At 38.2% G+C, this 13431-nt stretch overlaps 1 protein-coding gene across 5 annotated transcripts in view; it reads right to left on the reverse strand.

Annotated features, from left to right (window-relative positions):
- TTC28 (tetratricopeptide repeat domain 28) overlaps positions 1–13431 on the reverse strand; it is a 621084-nt gene that overhangs the window by 281615 nt on the left and 326038 nt on the right. For 4 of the 5 annotated variants that reach the window (XM_032883286.1, XM_032883285.1, XM_032883287.1 and 1 more), the window contains 3 exons: positions 12400–12547; positions 3196–3468; positions 2112–2242 (listed from right to left, as the gene is read on the reverse strand). In XM_032883286.1, coding sequence (XP_032739177.1) covers positions 2112–2242; positions 3196–3468; positions 12400–12547 — 552 coding nt within the window. Of the gene's footprint in view, positions 1–2111; positions 2243–3195; positions 3469–12399; positions 12548–13431 lie in introns of those variants that run through there. The other variant, XM_032883289.1, reaches the window with a different exon arrangement.

Here is a 13431-nt window from a genome sequence, read left to right on the forward strand (position 1 = left end):
CGCCAACACAGAGAAGGAGCCTGGGCTAGACAGAACTTCCCAAAAGAAGGCTTCTGTGGTGGCCAACCTATGGCTAACCAATAACCAGAATGGGCAACAGGGAAAGTGGAAGAGCCAGAAGAGAATTGTAAAAATTATTTGAGTTTTGATAATGAGAAAATTTGAAGAGAAAATTAATGGGAAAAAAAAAAGAAAATTAATGGGATTTTTCAACTTGAAAAAGGAGAGGCCATAGGCCATTAATTACAGTAGCTGAACATTCTCTATCTAGTCCCAGAGGGGTAAAATCAGTCTTACTTATACATAAGGAAGGTTTCCCAATAGGCAGGCTTGTGAACTAATGTAGTAGTGGTTAACCAGAGGCCAAAAGAGGGGGGAAACAGGGTGTCTGTGGCCAAGTGGAAATTCCAAGAAGGGAATATTTGGGGAGGGAATTGGTTCCAATACAATCTCAAGGTCCCCTCCATCCTTAACCAGTGATTTCTTAATAACGTATTGTACAGCAAAGGTTTATAAAACCCAGAAAATACAGGCTAAAGAAAATTACAATATTGAGAATAGGGAAGGCAGAAAATTTTCACTTCTCCTTTTTTTTTTCACTTCTCCTTTTTAATACCTATGATAATCTTATATCCTAATTACAAGTCTTTCTACCCCATCCAGTAACTGGGCTAATACATATGCATCCCAAAGGTCAGGAAAATAGAGTATAAATGCAGCTTTTGAAATACTTAGAGCCATCCCAGCCTTCACTAAATGGCCCTGTCTAGACAACTAAGCTGTTTTAGTTCTTAAACCTGGCTCTCACTTAATGCCATCAGCTTTTCTGTGTCTAGAAGTCTGATCCCTCTTTCCAATCTCTTAACATCAAGAAGTCAGATCATCTGGCTTATAAAAATTGTTTGTAAACTAAGAGTAAATAGGCAAAGAGAAAAGTAGTTAGGTAACTCTCTTGAGAATAGAATCACGTAAAGTCAATCTCTCTCGAATGACACATTTTAGCAGCTTTCAAAGGCTTTTTTTCTGACACCCACAGAAGAGAGAGACTTTATGGAAGTCTCTCACCTTCCCAAGAGGAGAGTACAGCACACCATTAAAACAAAGCCTTTTTTCTTTCCCAGTCCCCTCCTAGTGGACGACCATGTTCTAGAGACTCAAAGATGCTAGGTCATTTAAACAATAAAAATAATCTCTATAATATTCCACAGTGAAATGCTAAGATGTAACTAAATATATTTCCCAATACATAGATTGATTCATAAATTTGTTGTTGCCTCTATTACCCATCTCTTCCTTATTAATAAATTGTATTAGAAGCTACCATTTATGGAATTCCAAGCACCATTCTAGGTACTTTACATATACATTATTTATAATGTATATATATCACATTTGTGTAAGGAATTGTGTAAGGAATAAATACAATCATTATTTTCTAAGAAAGAAAACAGAGGCAAAGAGGAGCTAAGTAATAATTTCCCTAAGATTCCAGAGCCAGAAAGTACTAGAGCAGGGATTCCAGTCTGGGTCTATTTTATTCCAAACTCCACCCTCTCTCCACTTTGCAAGCACTTTCTCATGCTGTATCTACTGGATATCAGCTCTCTGAGAATATTACATTCCATTTCTCTAATAAAGATAGGCTAATATTCTTCATCATTGTAATTCAGGTCTCTCAATCACACTTAATATGCTTCTACCACCTGAGTTTAAAATCCGCCAAAGAAATAACATGAAGAGTTTGCAGTACTAATACTCCATCTCAAATAAAGCAAATGCGTGCTTCTTTAATTTAATGGATATATCATGAAGATACTGTTTTTTGTTAATTTTCATGGGTTTCCTCCTTTCATATTTGAATAGAATAAGAGTCATGCATCCGAATAATGCAAGCTGTTAAGACCCTGAGGTCAGGGATCAAAGTCTTATTCAATTCTATAGGCCCAAGGTCCATATGTGGTAGACATTCTACACCTGATGGTCATTAAAGATAGAGGCAATGATTACCAACCTCTAAAAGTAACATTTTACGATACGTAAAACATTCTGAACAACAAAAAAGATTCCATGTTTCAAAAAATGTGTTTTTGGTCTGCAGGTGAACTTCCTACCTCTCGATCCTTGAGTTTCATAGCAAGCACCAACTGATGTCTGTGGTTGGTGAGAGCCTCCCGGTAATTCCCTTTGGAGAAGAATGCAGAGCCCAGATTCCCATGAGCTCGGCATTCTCCTGTCTGGTCACCTAAAGTGGATTTAAAAAAAAAAAAGATAAAATTTCTCTAAGTTAGAGTGTTAATTGTAATTTATAATGCCCATCCTAATTTAAGAACCACAGATTTACTAGCTAAGATTTCATTTGCTTCTTTTAGAAAAGTATTTTCTTTTTCTACAAGACTCAGTGTAGTAAGTTATGGTCCTAGAACTTAAAGCTCTGGACAATAACTGTTGTTATAACATAAACTACATTTGGAGACATAGGTATCCTGGAAATGAGAGGTTAAAGACCTTGACACAAACGAGCTGCTATGAGTCACCTCAATGCTCTGCTAAATGACCTCAGATTCTGAACAACCATCAGCATGTTGATTCATTTAACTAAACCCACTATGACACGTTGCTTCTTTACAAGCGTGCTGATGATAGATCTACTGTACTCTTCTCTTCCTGCAGTGCTGCAAGTCACTGAATAATCACTGTAACAACGATCATAATCATAAACCACACTTATTTTACAGATGAGGAAATGGTAGCACCAAGAGGTGAGGCAACTTGCAGAAGGTCATATGGCTAGTAAGTGGCAGAGTGGAGATTCTAAACTCAGCCTTCTGGCTCCACAGGCCACACTCTCAACCACTGCACTATACTGTTACTTCTAACAAAATGCTGATGCATTCTAAGATAGACAAAAATTAAAATTAAGATGAAGGATTCACCCACCAATACTATCACTTGGGATATTAAATCTGTGAGCCCAAATCTCTGAAGAGGGCAATGAATATGTTAATCCACAGAACTCGGCCTTTTGGGAGACTTGCTATCTTGTTATAAGAAAAGCCCTGAAGACCTAAGTACTCTAAAACAGAGAACATTCTAGAGACACACTCACTTTTCATTGCATATGTTATTCCCATCCATGTGAGGTTAATCAGCTTTATTTCCTTTCTGTACTGAAATAAAAGACAGAAGCAACCCTACCTAAGGTCTTGGCTACATCCAAGTCCTGCTGCATGTATCCAGTACTCTTCTCCGTGTTTCCAAGAGACCAGTAAGCACTGCTCAGGGCAGAGAAAACAGAACCTCTCAGTTTGAGGCTGCAGGTGCCAATCTTGAGAGCAGCTTCTAAGACAACCACAGAGGCCCCATGATGGCCAGCTGTCAGGAGTTCCTGCCCAACCACAGACACGACCACAAAGGGGCTCTTGTCCAGTTTCATTTTCTGAAGCTGCTGATAAGTGGGCTCGAGGGAGTCTGGGGAGAAAAGAAAAAGGAGACAAGAGAATGTAGGATGATATACAAAACAATCTTTTGTAATATGCTCTAGAAACAAATGTGTATCATACCTCTTTATGGGCCATTTCAAGTACAAACTCTTCAACCCTTAATCTAGCACCACCCCGAGTGTCCATTTATCCAGATGACCCCATAACCCCAGCCTCCGTCTGGTAGGTAGTGCACTGCTTCACAGTGCACCTGCATAAGGCACACTCACCTTCTCTTCTGGTCTTTCTTTGACTTTAGCATGCCATTTCCCCCGAACAGTTTTCCCTCCTCCATCCTGCTGTCTTCTCAAAATCTTATAAACACAACCCTTAAGTTTGGACTCCACCATATGGTATTCCCAGGCCCTCCACCCCACCTGACTCTTCATATCTAAACTTTGACTGCATTTTTATAATAGGTATTGCTGTTTGACCCTTAACTATATTAGAATTGTTCCATGTATGTTAATTTTTAAGGCATTTCCCCAGCTAAATGCGAACACTGCTATAGAGTGTTCAATGAGTTTTACAATAATGAGTTTTACAATAATGCTATAGAGTTTTACAATAATGCCATAGCAATTGGCACAATGTGGGCACTAAATTGAAAGCTTCCTGTTGCAACACAGGTGATAGTCCCTAATACATCTGGAGTTCAATGAACATTTGTGCAATCTGAATCTGAATGACTCATTAATAAAACTCCATCTACCTTTTCCCTGGAAGATGAACTCAAAGACGCTCTCCCAACAAAATCCCCATCATCCTCACTGCAACCCAGCATCCGCTGCTTTTTCTAAGACCAGTATGACCAAATAAAAAAGTATTACCAGCTTTTGTTGGGGTGACAAATGAAAGCATAAAAGAAAAAGTCATCTGAATGTACTAAGGTAAGACAGAAGACAAAATTAAGGTTGATCTCATTTTATTTTCATGTGGTATCTGGAAAGGACATGGACTAGGGCTCTGAAAGCCACAAAGAGATTCTTTCCACCCGAGTCTTAGAGGATGACTTCTAAGTGCCTTCTCCCCACCTCCCATTTTTTTTAAAGACAATTGCAGAGCCACTGGCTATAACCCTACAATGACGTGGCACTTACAACACATTTGTTAGCTTTCATGAAAAACTATTTCACATTAGTTGTTCCACTGTACATATGTAAAAAAAAAAAACAACCTATTAAAACGCTGGTCTCTTTAAATCTTGAATATCTCAGCCAACGGTACTGCATTAAAATGTAATTTTTACAATTTATGGCTTTGAATTTCAACTCCACACTGAGGAGCTCTCATCTGAATCAACATTACCACAGAAACCTCGAAACCTACTGATACCTAAAGCATTTTCCCCCCTTCAATCAGATCACTAAATAGAGAACAAAGAACATTTTTATACCTGTCAAGATGCAAGTGTGAGTAGTACCAGTAAACACTAGCTAACCAATAGGGTTAAATACAGGCAGAAGAACCCAGGAATTAATAGAATAGAAAAGAATAGGACCATACTGAAATCAATGTGAGCAGAATTTGGTGGTACCCACTGATGGGTCTGGCAGCCAATGATGATCTTATTAGCATCCTACCAGCCAATTAGCAGAAGCAAAAATAACAGAATTTTGAAGCTGAAAAGACCTCGAAAATACCCATCTTAGCAATGATGCCTCTAAGTTCTGAAGTGATTTACCTAAGTTCGGACAGCTTAGAACAGAGCCAAGACCAGAACCTACTGCAGGGCTCTAAGACCAGGCTCTCAGATGCCATACCAGGCAAAATTCTTAGTTATTGACAAAAGAAACCAATCTTGGCTGTTTTGTTTTTTTTTTAAAGATTTCATTTATTTATTTGACAGATACAGATCACAAGTAGGCAGAGAGGCAGGCAGAGAGAGAGAGAGAGAGAGAGAGAGGAGGTAGCAGGCTCCCTGCTGAGAAGAGAGCCCAACGTGGGGCTCGATCCTAGAACTCTGGAATCATGGCCCAAGTCAAAGGCAGAGGCTTTAACCCACTGAGCCACCCAGGCGCCCCTTGGCTGGTTTTAAGTAGAAAAGAAATGCACTGAAGAGCTATTGCCAAGGGCAAAAAAGCTGGCCTCCAGACCCACAGTCAAAATCGTGCCACAAAAACTCTGTAGTGAAAGCAACATGACCATCACAACTAAACACAGGACACCACAGCTTCCAGTGCTGCCTCCGCCACCACTGAATGCCACCTTTAGAAAACAGACGTCACAACTGCCAACCAACACCATCAGAACAAACTCTGTGCTATCCTTTTAGCTCCTAACTCAGAGGTGGCTCTTAGCTGCAAAGGAGGATGGGAACATTAGGATCCGATGATTTCAGCTTTTACAATGGAAGGCAGGAGGCAGAAAGAGAAAAGGGAATTCCCAAAACACGAGAAGAGCGTTCAGACACAGAGAGACCAAAATGACTACTAGTCAACAAAGATACCATGCTTCAGCTGGTGATTTTTTTTTTTTTTTAACCATAGCAACCATAGCCAAAAAAGGAGCCTTCTAACTGAACTCTAAAACTGTATCATGTTAGAAAGAAGAGAAAACATTGCCACAATTAAAGGACTGAGGGAAATACCTGGAAGATGACCTCTGCCAAAAAAGGAAAGAAAGAAAGAAATCTTCAATTGTATAAATTTTCACTAAATAAAAACACAGTTGAAGGAACAAGAGGTAAAAGAACAAATTTCCATTTGCAGTATATTGGAAAGAGACTATAAATACATTAACAGATAAAATAAATGTAAGCTCATATACATACATGTCATAAGAGTTTGGAAAAGGGAGTGATTATTAAGGGTAATCAGAAAGCTTCATGGAAACATAACTTGATTTCTTGGAGAAAGGGTAGGTAGGACTTGGACAAGTCTTTGGTTTTTTTTTTTTTCCCTGTGAGAGTAGGGGGTATTTTAGGCAGAAGATTTGTCCTAAACAAAGGTGCCAGGAGAAGATAGGCACATGGAATGATAGAGAATGAAGAACAGGCCAGCTTGAAGGGACCAGAGAATATTATAGGAAAGGAAGCAGATGTGGAATAATGGGAGGAAATACTCAGCTAAGGAAAAAGAGACGTGGATTTCAAAGCCACACAGCTTCCACCTCCTTACTTTGTCAGATGTATAGATTGTGACTCTGGTAATGGTTATATAAATCTATAATGTTATAGATATGCCTATGTCTATATATACTTGTGGACACATTCATGTAAACAAATACATATGTACATACATAGATGTACATCTATGTGCATAGATATGTGCACAGATATATACATAAAAGTCCATTTCACTTTCTGTATATTTAAATTTTTAATATCAAATTTCTCTGCTCTGGCCTGTAATTATGTCTCATTGGCCCACACTCTTTAGTCGGAAGCTCTGGTTAGCAGGTACACATGCTTTTGATAAAAAAAGGAGGTAAGACAAAGGGGCTTTTTTGATGTAAAAAAAAAATATAGGCTAGATTAGCTATCTCTGAGATTCTTTCCAATTCTACTTTTCTATTGCTCTAATTCTTATTCTAGAGTAAACAGGCTATTAGCAAGGAGACAAATTTTATGATTTTATCAGGCTAGGTGGAACAGATTTGTCAGCCTGTAGCCGTTAAGATATTTTCCTTCTAGAAACTATGCATGATATATGAAATAGCCTATGTTAAACCAACTACATAAAAATGTAGAGGGCCTCTGCAACGTTCACTGAATACCACTTATGTGCTTTCAAAATGCATAGGCTTTAAGATTGTTAAGAAGAACGAAGTCACATTTCTTGACATTTGAAGAGCTTGTAGGAACATAGTAGAGACTATTAATAAACAATCTCACTCAGTGAATAGATATACTATATTTCATCAGTTCTGAGACACACATTTATTCATATATTAACATCACTGGATTTGGGATTTAACATCTCTAAACATGATGGTGCCTCACAGTGATCTGTCACTTCCATGTCTAAATAGGTCCAATAGAGCTCTATCAGTTTATATAAAATAAAAAGTTAAATCACAAGAAAGAATTATGTCATCATTCAAAAATCAAGGTAATTAACATTTTCACAGATTTCAATTTGTCTATGGCACTATGAAGGCCCAGAGACTTTCAAGTTACCCTTATAACATTTCCATATATCCAGGATTATAAAAACCTGGTGATACCACTACCAGTTACTCTTGGATACATCACTAAAATATAGTACTGCACTGCAAATCCAGGAGACTGACGGAAACCATTCTGAAATAAATCTCCAAAACAATGATCCAAAGAGAGAATTACTTTCTAATGAAAGATAAGAAAGTAAGCCAAGTATTATGAGTGTAAACTACTCCCAAAACCCCAAATTTAGAGGAGAGGTTCATAACATTCTGTTAATTTTAACGGTCACCTTTTCTTAGGGTGATTCCTTAAAGAGGCAACTAAATTAAAAACCACTTGGCTGTCACGAAAGGACAACTGTTGTATGATTCCACATATAGAAGGTACCTAGAGTAGTTAAATTCACAGACAGAAAATGGCATGGTAGTTGCCATGAGCTGGGCGGCGGGGAAGGGGGGGAATAGGGAGTTATTATTTATTTATTTATTTTAAAGATTTCAAATATTTATTTGAGAGAGAGAGAAATTTATTATTTATTTGAGAGAGAGAGAAAGAGAGAGATCACAAGTAGGCAGAGAAGCAGGCAGAGGGGGAGGGAGAAGCAGGCTCCCCGCTGAGCAGAGAGCCTGATGCGGGGCTCAGTCCCAGGACCCTGAGATCATGACCTGAGCCAAAGGCAGACACTTAACCCACTGAGCCACCCAGGCGTCCCTAGGGAGTTATTATTTAATGGGGACAGGGTATCAATTTGGAAAGAAGATAAAGTTCTGGAGATGGATTGTGGTGATGGTTGCACAAATCCTGTAGATGGATGTAATGCCACTGAATTGTAAAATTAAAGTTGCTTAAAATGGTCAATTTTATGTTACACATATTTTACCATAATTAGAAAACTTTTGATTGATACAAAAAGTAAAACTTAACCCTCCAAAAAAAAAAAAAAGAAAGAAAAGAAAAGAAAAACAACTGACGCTTATTAGCGCTTTGTCTAAGCCATTTCACATTTTCCCAGGTTTGTTCCAAAAGGATTCAAAGGCCTTCTATAGAAATAAAAGTAGAAAATACAGAAGTCAGAATGTCAGAATGAATAGAAAGTAAGGATAAGACAAAAAGCAAAGACAAAAACAAAAACAAAAAACCTCAGCATACAGACAGGCACCCTTTAAGCCCCGGCCCATTTCCTAAAGGTGGCCAGGACATTTCAGGCTCTACACTTCACAGATGACAAAGCAAAAGGATAAAGAGCACATCTAAAATTCCCAGACCGTTTAAAAAAAAATACACCACCACTCAGGAGAAATCAGCTTTTCCTGGCACTGGGGGCTGACACGAGAGGCCCCCCTGGGCAGTGCAGCGTTCCTCCCATACCCAGGCCTCCGTGCCCATCATAAATACAAGAGCAGATTAACATGGCTGTTCTGTGCATTCCTCAGGGAGAAGTGCATCACACTGAGGCAGGGAAGGTGGCCGGCAAGGGCCTTCTTATACCTTCTAGTGGCAGATTCACAAAACAATACTAGGAGGTATATATGTCATTTCCCTCTTACAGGTGAGGACTGAGGTGTAGAGAAGGGAAGCAACCTGGCTCAGTCGATGCAATAGCAAATGGCAGCCCTGGGATTAGTTTCCCATCTTTTTCTAACAGAGCATTTCAGAACTAGGCCTCCTGTGAAGTGACAGCCACCTAAAAGAAAATCAAAGGGAAAGTATTCTCTGAGGGTGGGTGGCAATTAGGCAAATGAAAGGTGAGCCCCAACTTGACCCTGAGAGAAAAGCTTATCCATTCCAGAGCCATTTTCCACAAGCACTCCATAACATTATCTTTCCTGGATCCTCTGGACCTGCTAGAAACACCACGACAGGTGATAGCCCGTAAATGCAATAGTCTAGGTTACCGAATTAACGGGAGGAGAGAAAATATACACAAGAGAACCCTCAGCGAGAAGCAGCCCTGGCGTCTTTAGAGGAACAAATAAAGGTAAACTCAATCTCACTTTGTAATTATACTATTGAATTTGGTTGGCAGTGGTACTATGCTCTACCATGCAAATTTGCATAAACATTTACAAGATACAATGAGCTGAAATTGCTGAAAGGCTACCTGAAAAGGAGAAATGGAAAAATAGGAAAAGGATAACTTGAGAGGTCAGGAAAAAGCACATCATTTTATATTTATACTTATTTTTATATTTTCATTAACAATTTAGGGAAATATAGTATGTATAAGGATGTAAATATATCCACAGGAGAAGTAGTTTAACTGTTATCTTGGTTGGTGAACATGAATGAAACCATTAAGTAATGATTCAATAAAGTAAAATGGACTTAATCCAGTTAGCAGTATAAGCAACAATATAAAAAAATCTAGTAAAAAAAATCAAGTAAGTTTCAACATGGGTAAATATAACATATTTATTTGGGAACAAGGACATATTGATGTGGATCGGCCCTATCTTTAAAAAAAATGAAATCCTGTACTCGCTTCGGCAGCACATATATTAAAAAAAAGAAAAAGAAATCCTGACACTACTCCAAAAGGCCAAACCACAGGGATACTGTGCACATCACTGGAGCTTTGTTTCTTTATCGATGTACTCGGACTAGGGAGTTTCCTCTGTGACATTTAAGAATTACAAAACAAAAACAACTGATACGAAGCACCTGGGTGGCTCAGTGGGTTAAAGCCTCTGCCTTTGGCTCAGGTCATGGTCCCAGGGTTCTAGAATCGAGCCCCACATTGGGCTCCCGGCTCGGCGGGGAGCCTGCTTCCCCTTCTCTCTCTCTGCCTGCCTCTCTGCCTACTTGTGATCTCTGTCAAATAAATAAATAAAATCTTTAAAAAAAAAACAAACTGATACAACAACAGATCAGACCTCTATGTAAAGTGACCCAAACTGCACAGCTATGCAACAACAGCACAAACTGACTGGCGTGAAGCTAAAATAAACAGTGGGTAAAAAATGGGCAGCAAATGATGACAGATTTTGTGAATTACAACCATATGACAAAAAGAGAGGTCATTAAGATGTGAGATGATGCCCAGAACAACACCATGCAAAGCAACAGCCTCTATAAAATGTTGATAAGAGAAACCCACCTGGAATAGACACGGTAGTAAATGCAATGCTAAAAATAAATGAGATAAATCAAATTGCCTTAAGGAAAGAGGAGAAAATACTGAAACGCTCCAGGCACCTGTAAGATGCAGCTTTCTCCGGGGTCAGCCTTAGGTCACTCAGTATAAGATGGGAAAGAACATGGCACAGAAAACCCTAAGGGGGACAACAGCACTGAGTGATTTCTCGCAGTGCAGGGAAGATTTCCTTACATTTATCTAAACAAATTGCTTCAAAGGCAAAATGGTAAGTATGATTCTGCTGATCTCAACACATTCACTCCAGTATTCTAAGGCAGCAGCAGAAGCATCTCAGAATAAGGAAGTGGTATCTTCACAAACTAAATAAAAAAAAATGTTCCAGGTAAATTGCTTGCAGAAGGGTGTAGGGAGAGAATCAGAAAATGCCAGAAAATGGCAAGGAGAGACATTGATTTTTTGTTGTTGTTGTCCACTTCCCCCTGCAAGCCCTGGAGCTCCAAAGCGCATCTGCTCGAAGTCGGAGTTTATTAACAGCAGGTCCCCCAGTGGGAGAAGCCATTAGGTTCATACAAGCAAAGACTCAGCTTTGTGTGGGGTTATAAAATCACATGAGGAGAGATCTCCTTATCTCTTTTTTTCTAAAACATGCAACCTTCCACTTCCAGGAAAACATTTTTTATAAGCTATGAATCACCCAGAGACTATATGAGTCCCATTTAGTTCATCAGACTTTTACTTAGCATTTATTATGAGCCAAGTACTGTACTAGCCGATATATTAATACTATATCATGCCACAAATATTTTCAAAACTAGATAAACTATCTAATGACACTGCCATTAAAATTTTTAGGTTCATTCAAAAACATGCCATTTCAGAGATAAAACAGAGTTCTGCCTGACATAACCTAATTAATATGGAACATTATTAGCTGTCTATTGTTTGACGTCAATCTGCCTTAGTGTCTCTGTCACTGCAAAGATGGTACCTGGTGTAATCTTTCAACCCAATCTGTCTAAGGGCTGCTGCAAAAATCAATGTTCCTCGAAGTGAAGCCAATTGGTTTTGGGCCTTAGAATGCCTCCAACCTCCAGTACTATTTTCAATCCATTGTTCTTCCAGAATATCAATTGGTATAAAACAGAAGTAAGAGCAGGAGAAAACCATGTAAACTCGTGTCTATCTTTTCTCTTTCCTTTTAATTCAACATAATCTTTTCATGTTCCTCTGAAAAATGTTAGACACAGCTTACAGTTAGATCCATACTTCCTTTTATGAAATATTAGAATGTCTAATATCGTCTCTTATTTGATTATTTCTAGATGGCATATCAGTCTAACTGAGTCAATCAATTTACCTCTAGCGGCGTTTGATTTAGAGGTACAGAATCTTAGAACTATTAAAAAAAAAAAAGTATTCTTTAGATAACGCTGAAATCCAGAGAAGTTAATTCACTCACCCACAATCATATAGTTTATAAAAACAATTAAAATAGAATCCCAGTCCATAATATTCTGGGCCAGTGGCCCTACCACCATCCCATCGCACCTCATTAACATCAGCTATCGACAGTGATTCTTGATCTTCCTTTGTGTAAAATATCCAATCTTGGCAAATTTGATAACCTATCAGTTTTCAGTGCCTGAGTCCAAGGTCTTCAATGGCTAGACATGTCCTGCTTTAAATTACTGTCAGACCAACACTTTCATCCTATTTACCTCTCATGGGAGATTTCATGGCAGCTTCTACCATCCCCACCAGAAGCTGTAGACTCTTGGGGTCCTGAGCCAGTCCAGAGGCAAAGGCTGCCAGGGCATCGGCATGACGTCCGAGGTACTGGAGGGCAACACCCTGTCGGAAGTATGCCTTGAAATAAAGAAAAGATAATGCATATTTTACTTATATACTATGCTCCAAGACTGATGGTGATTCTTTATTACAACAACTGATCAGCATACCTAAGATGGAAGTTGCCTGGGTTCAAAAATCTAGTAAACAGTTCGAAATCAATTCTGATTTCTTCCAACATCCTAAAATGTGAGCATCCTTCTTTCAAGGAAATTATATTTAAGACTTTCATTCTTTTTACTTCTAGAACACTTATTAATTCTACCACATTCTTTGGCATTTATTTACAAATTGCTTTTTTAATGATTTTAAAATATTTTTTATCCTAATTTTAACAACATAAGCTCCTCAATGACAGGTGTTTGGAGATTTTTATATATCTCACCAAAGTATTTGGTATGGTACAAGATAAATGAAAGACACTCAAATTCCATTTATTTCACATTTTCCCCTTTTATATAATTAAAGGGAAATATCAGTGTATGATGGTTATTAAGATAATTTTAACAATGAGTAATAGAACATGGCTACATTTAATGTGGTGTTTCAGACATAGTATTTAAAAGTTGTTATCTAAAATATGTGTGCTTTGCTCAGAAACAAAATAAGATTATTGTCCTTTGTGTTCTTTAATTGGATTAGTTTAAAAACAGTATTATCAACTCTGATTAAAAGAAAACATCCTTTCTTCCAGCTAACTGCAGAAAGGGCCAGAAAGTAAAGTATTTAAATTTTAGAAAAGTCTTAAGACATGAGCAGAAAGAACAAAAAGAAGTAAATGAACAAAATGTTACTAGTACATAACTAGCAAAGGATCTTGTAGCTGATTAAATAACACTGAAAAATGATAATTAATATACTCATTGCTTATATGACATCTTCTAAAATACATGGCCTTCTGT

The sequence above is a fragment of the Lontra canadensis genome, unplaced genomic scaffold (genome assembly GCF_010015895.1).
Source record: "Lontra canadensis isolate GAN:19392208 unplaced genomic scaffold, GSC_riverotter_1.0 scaffold87, whole genome shotgun sequence".
In the NCBI taxonomy this organism is placed as follows: domain Eukaryota; kingdom Metazoa; phylum Chordata; class Mammalia; order Carnivora; family Mustelidae; genus Lontra; species Lontra canadensis.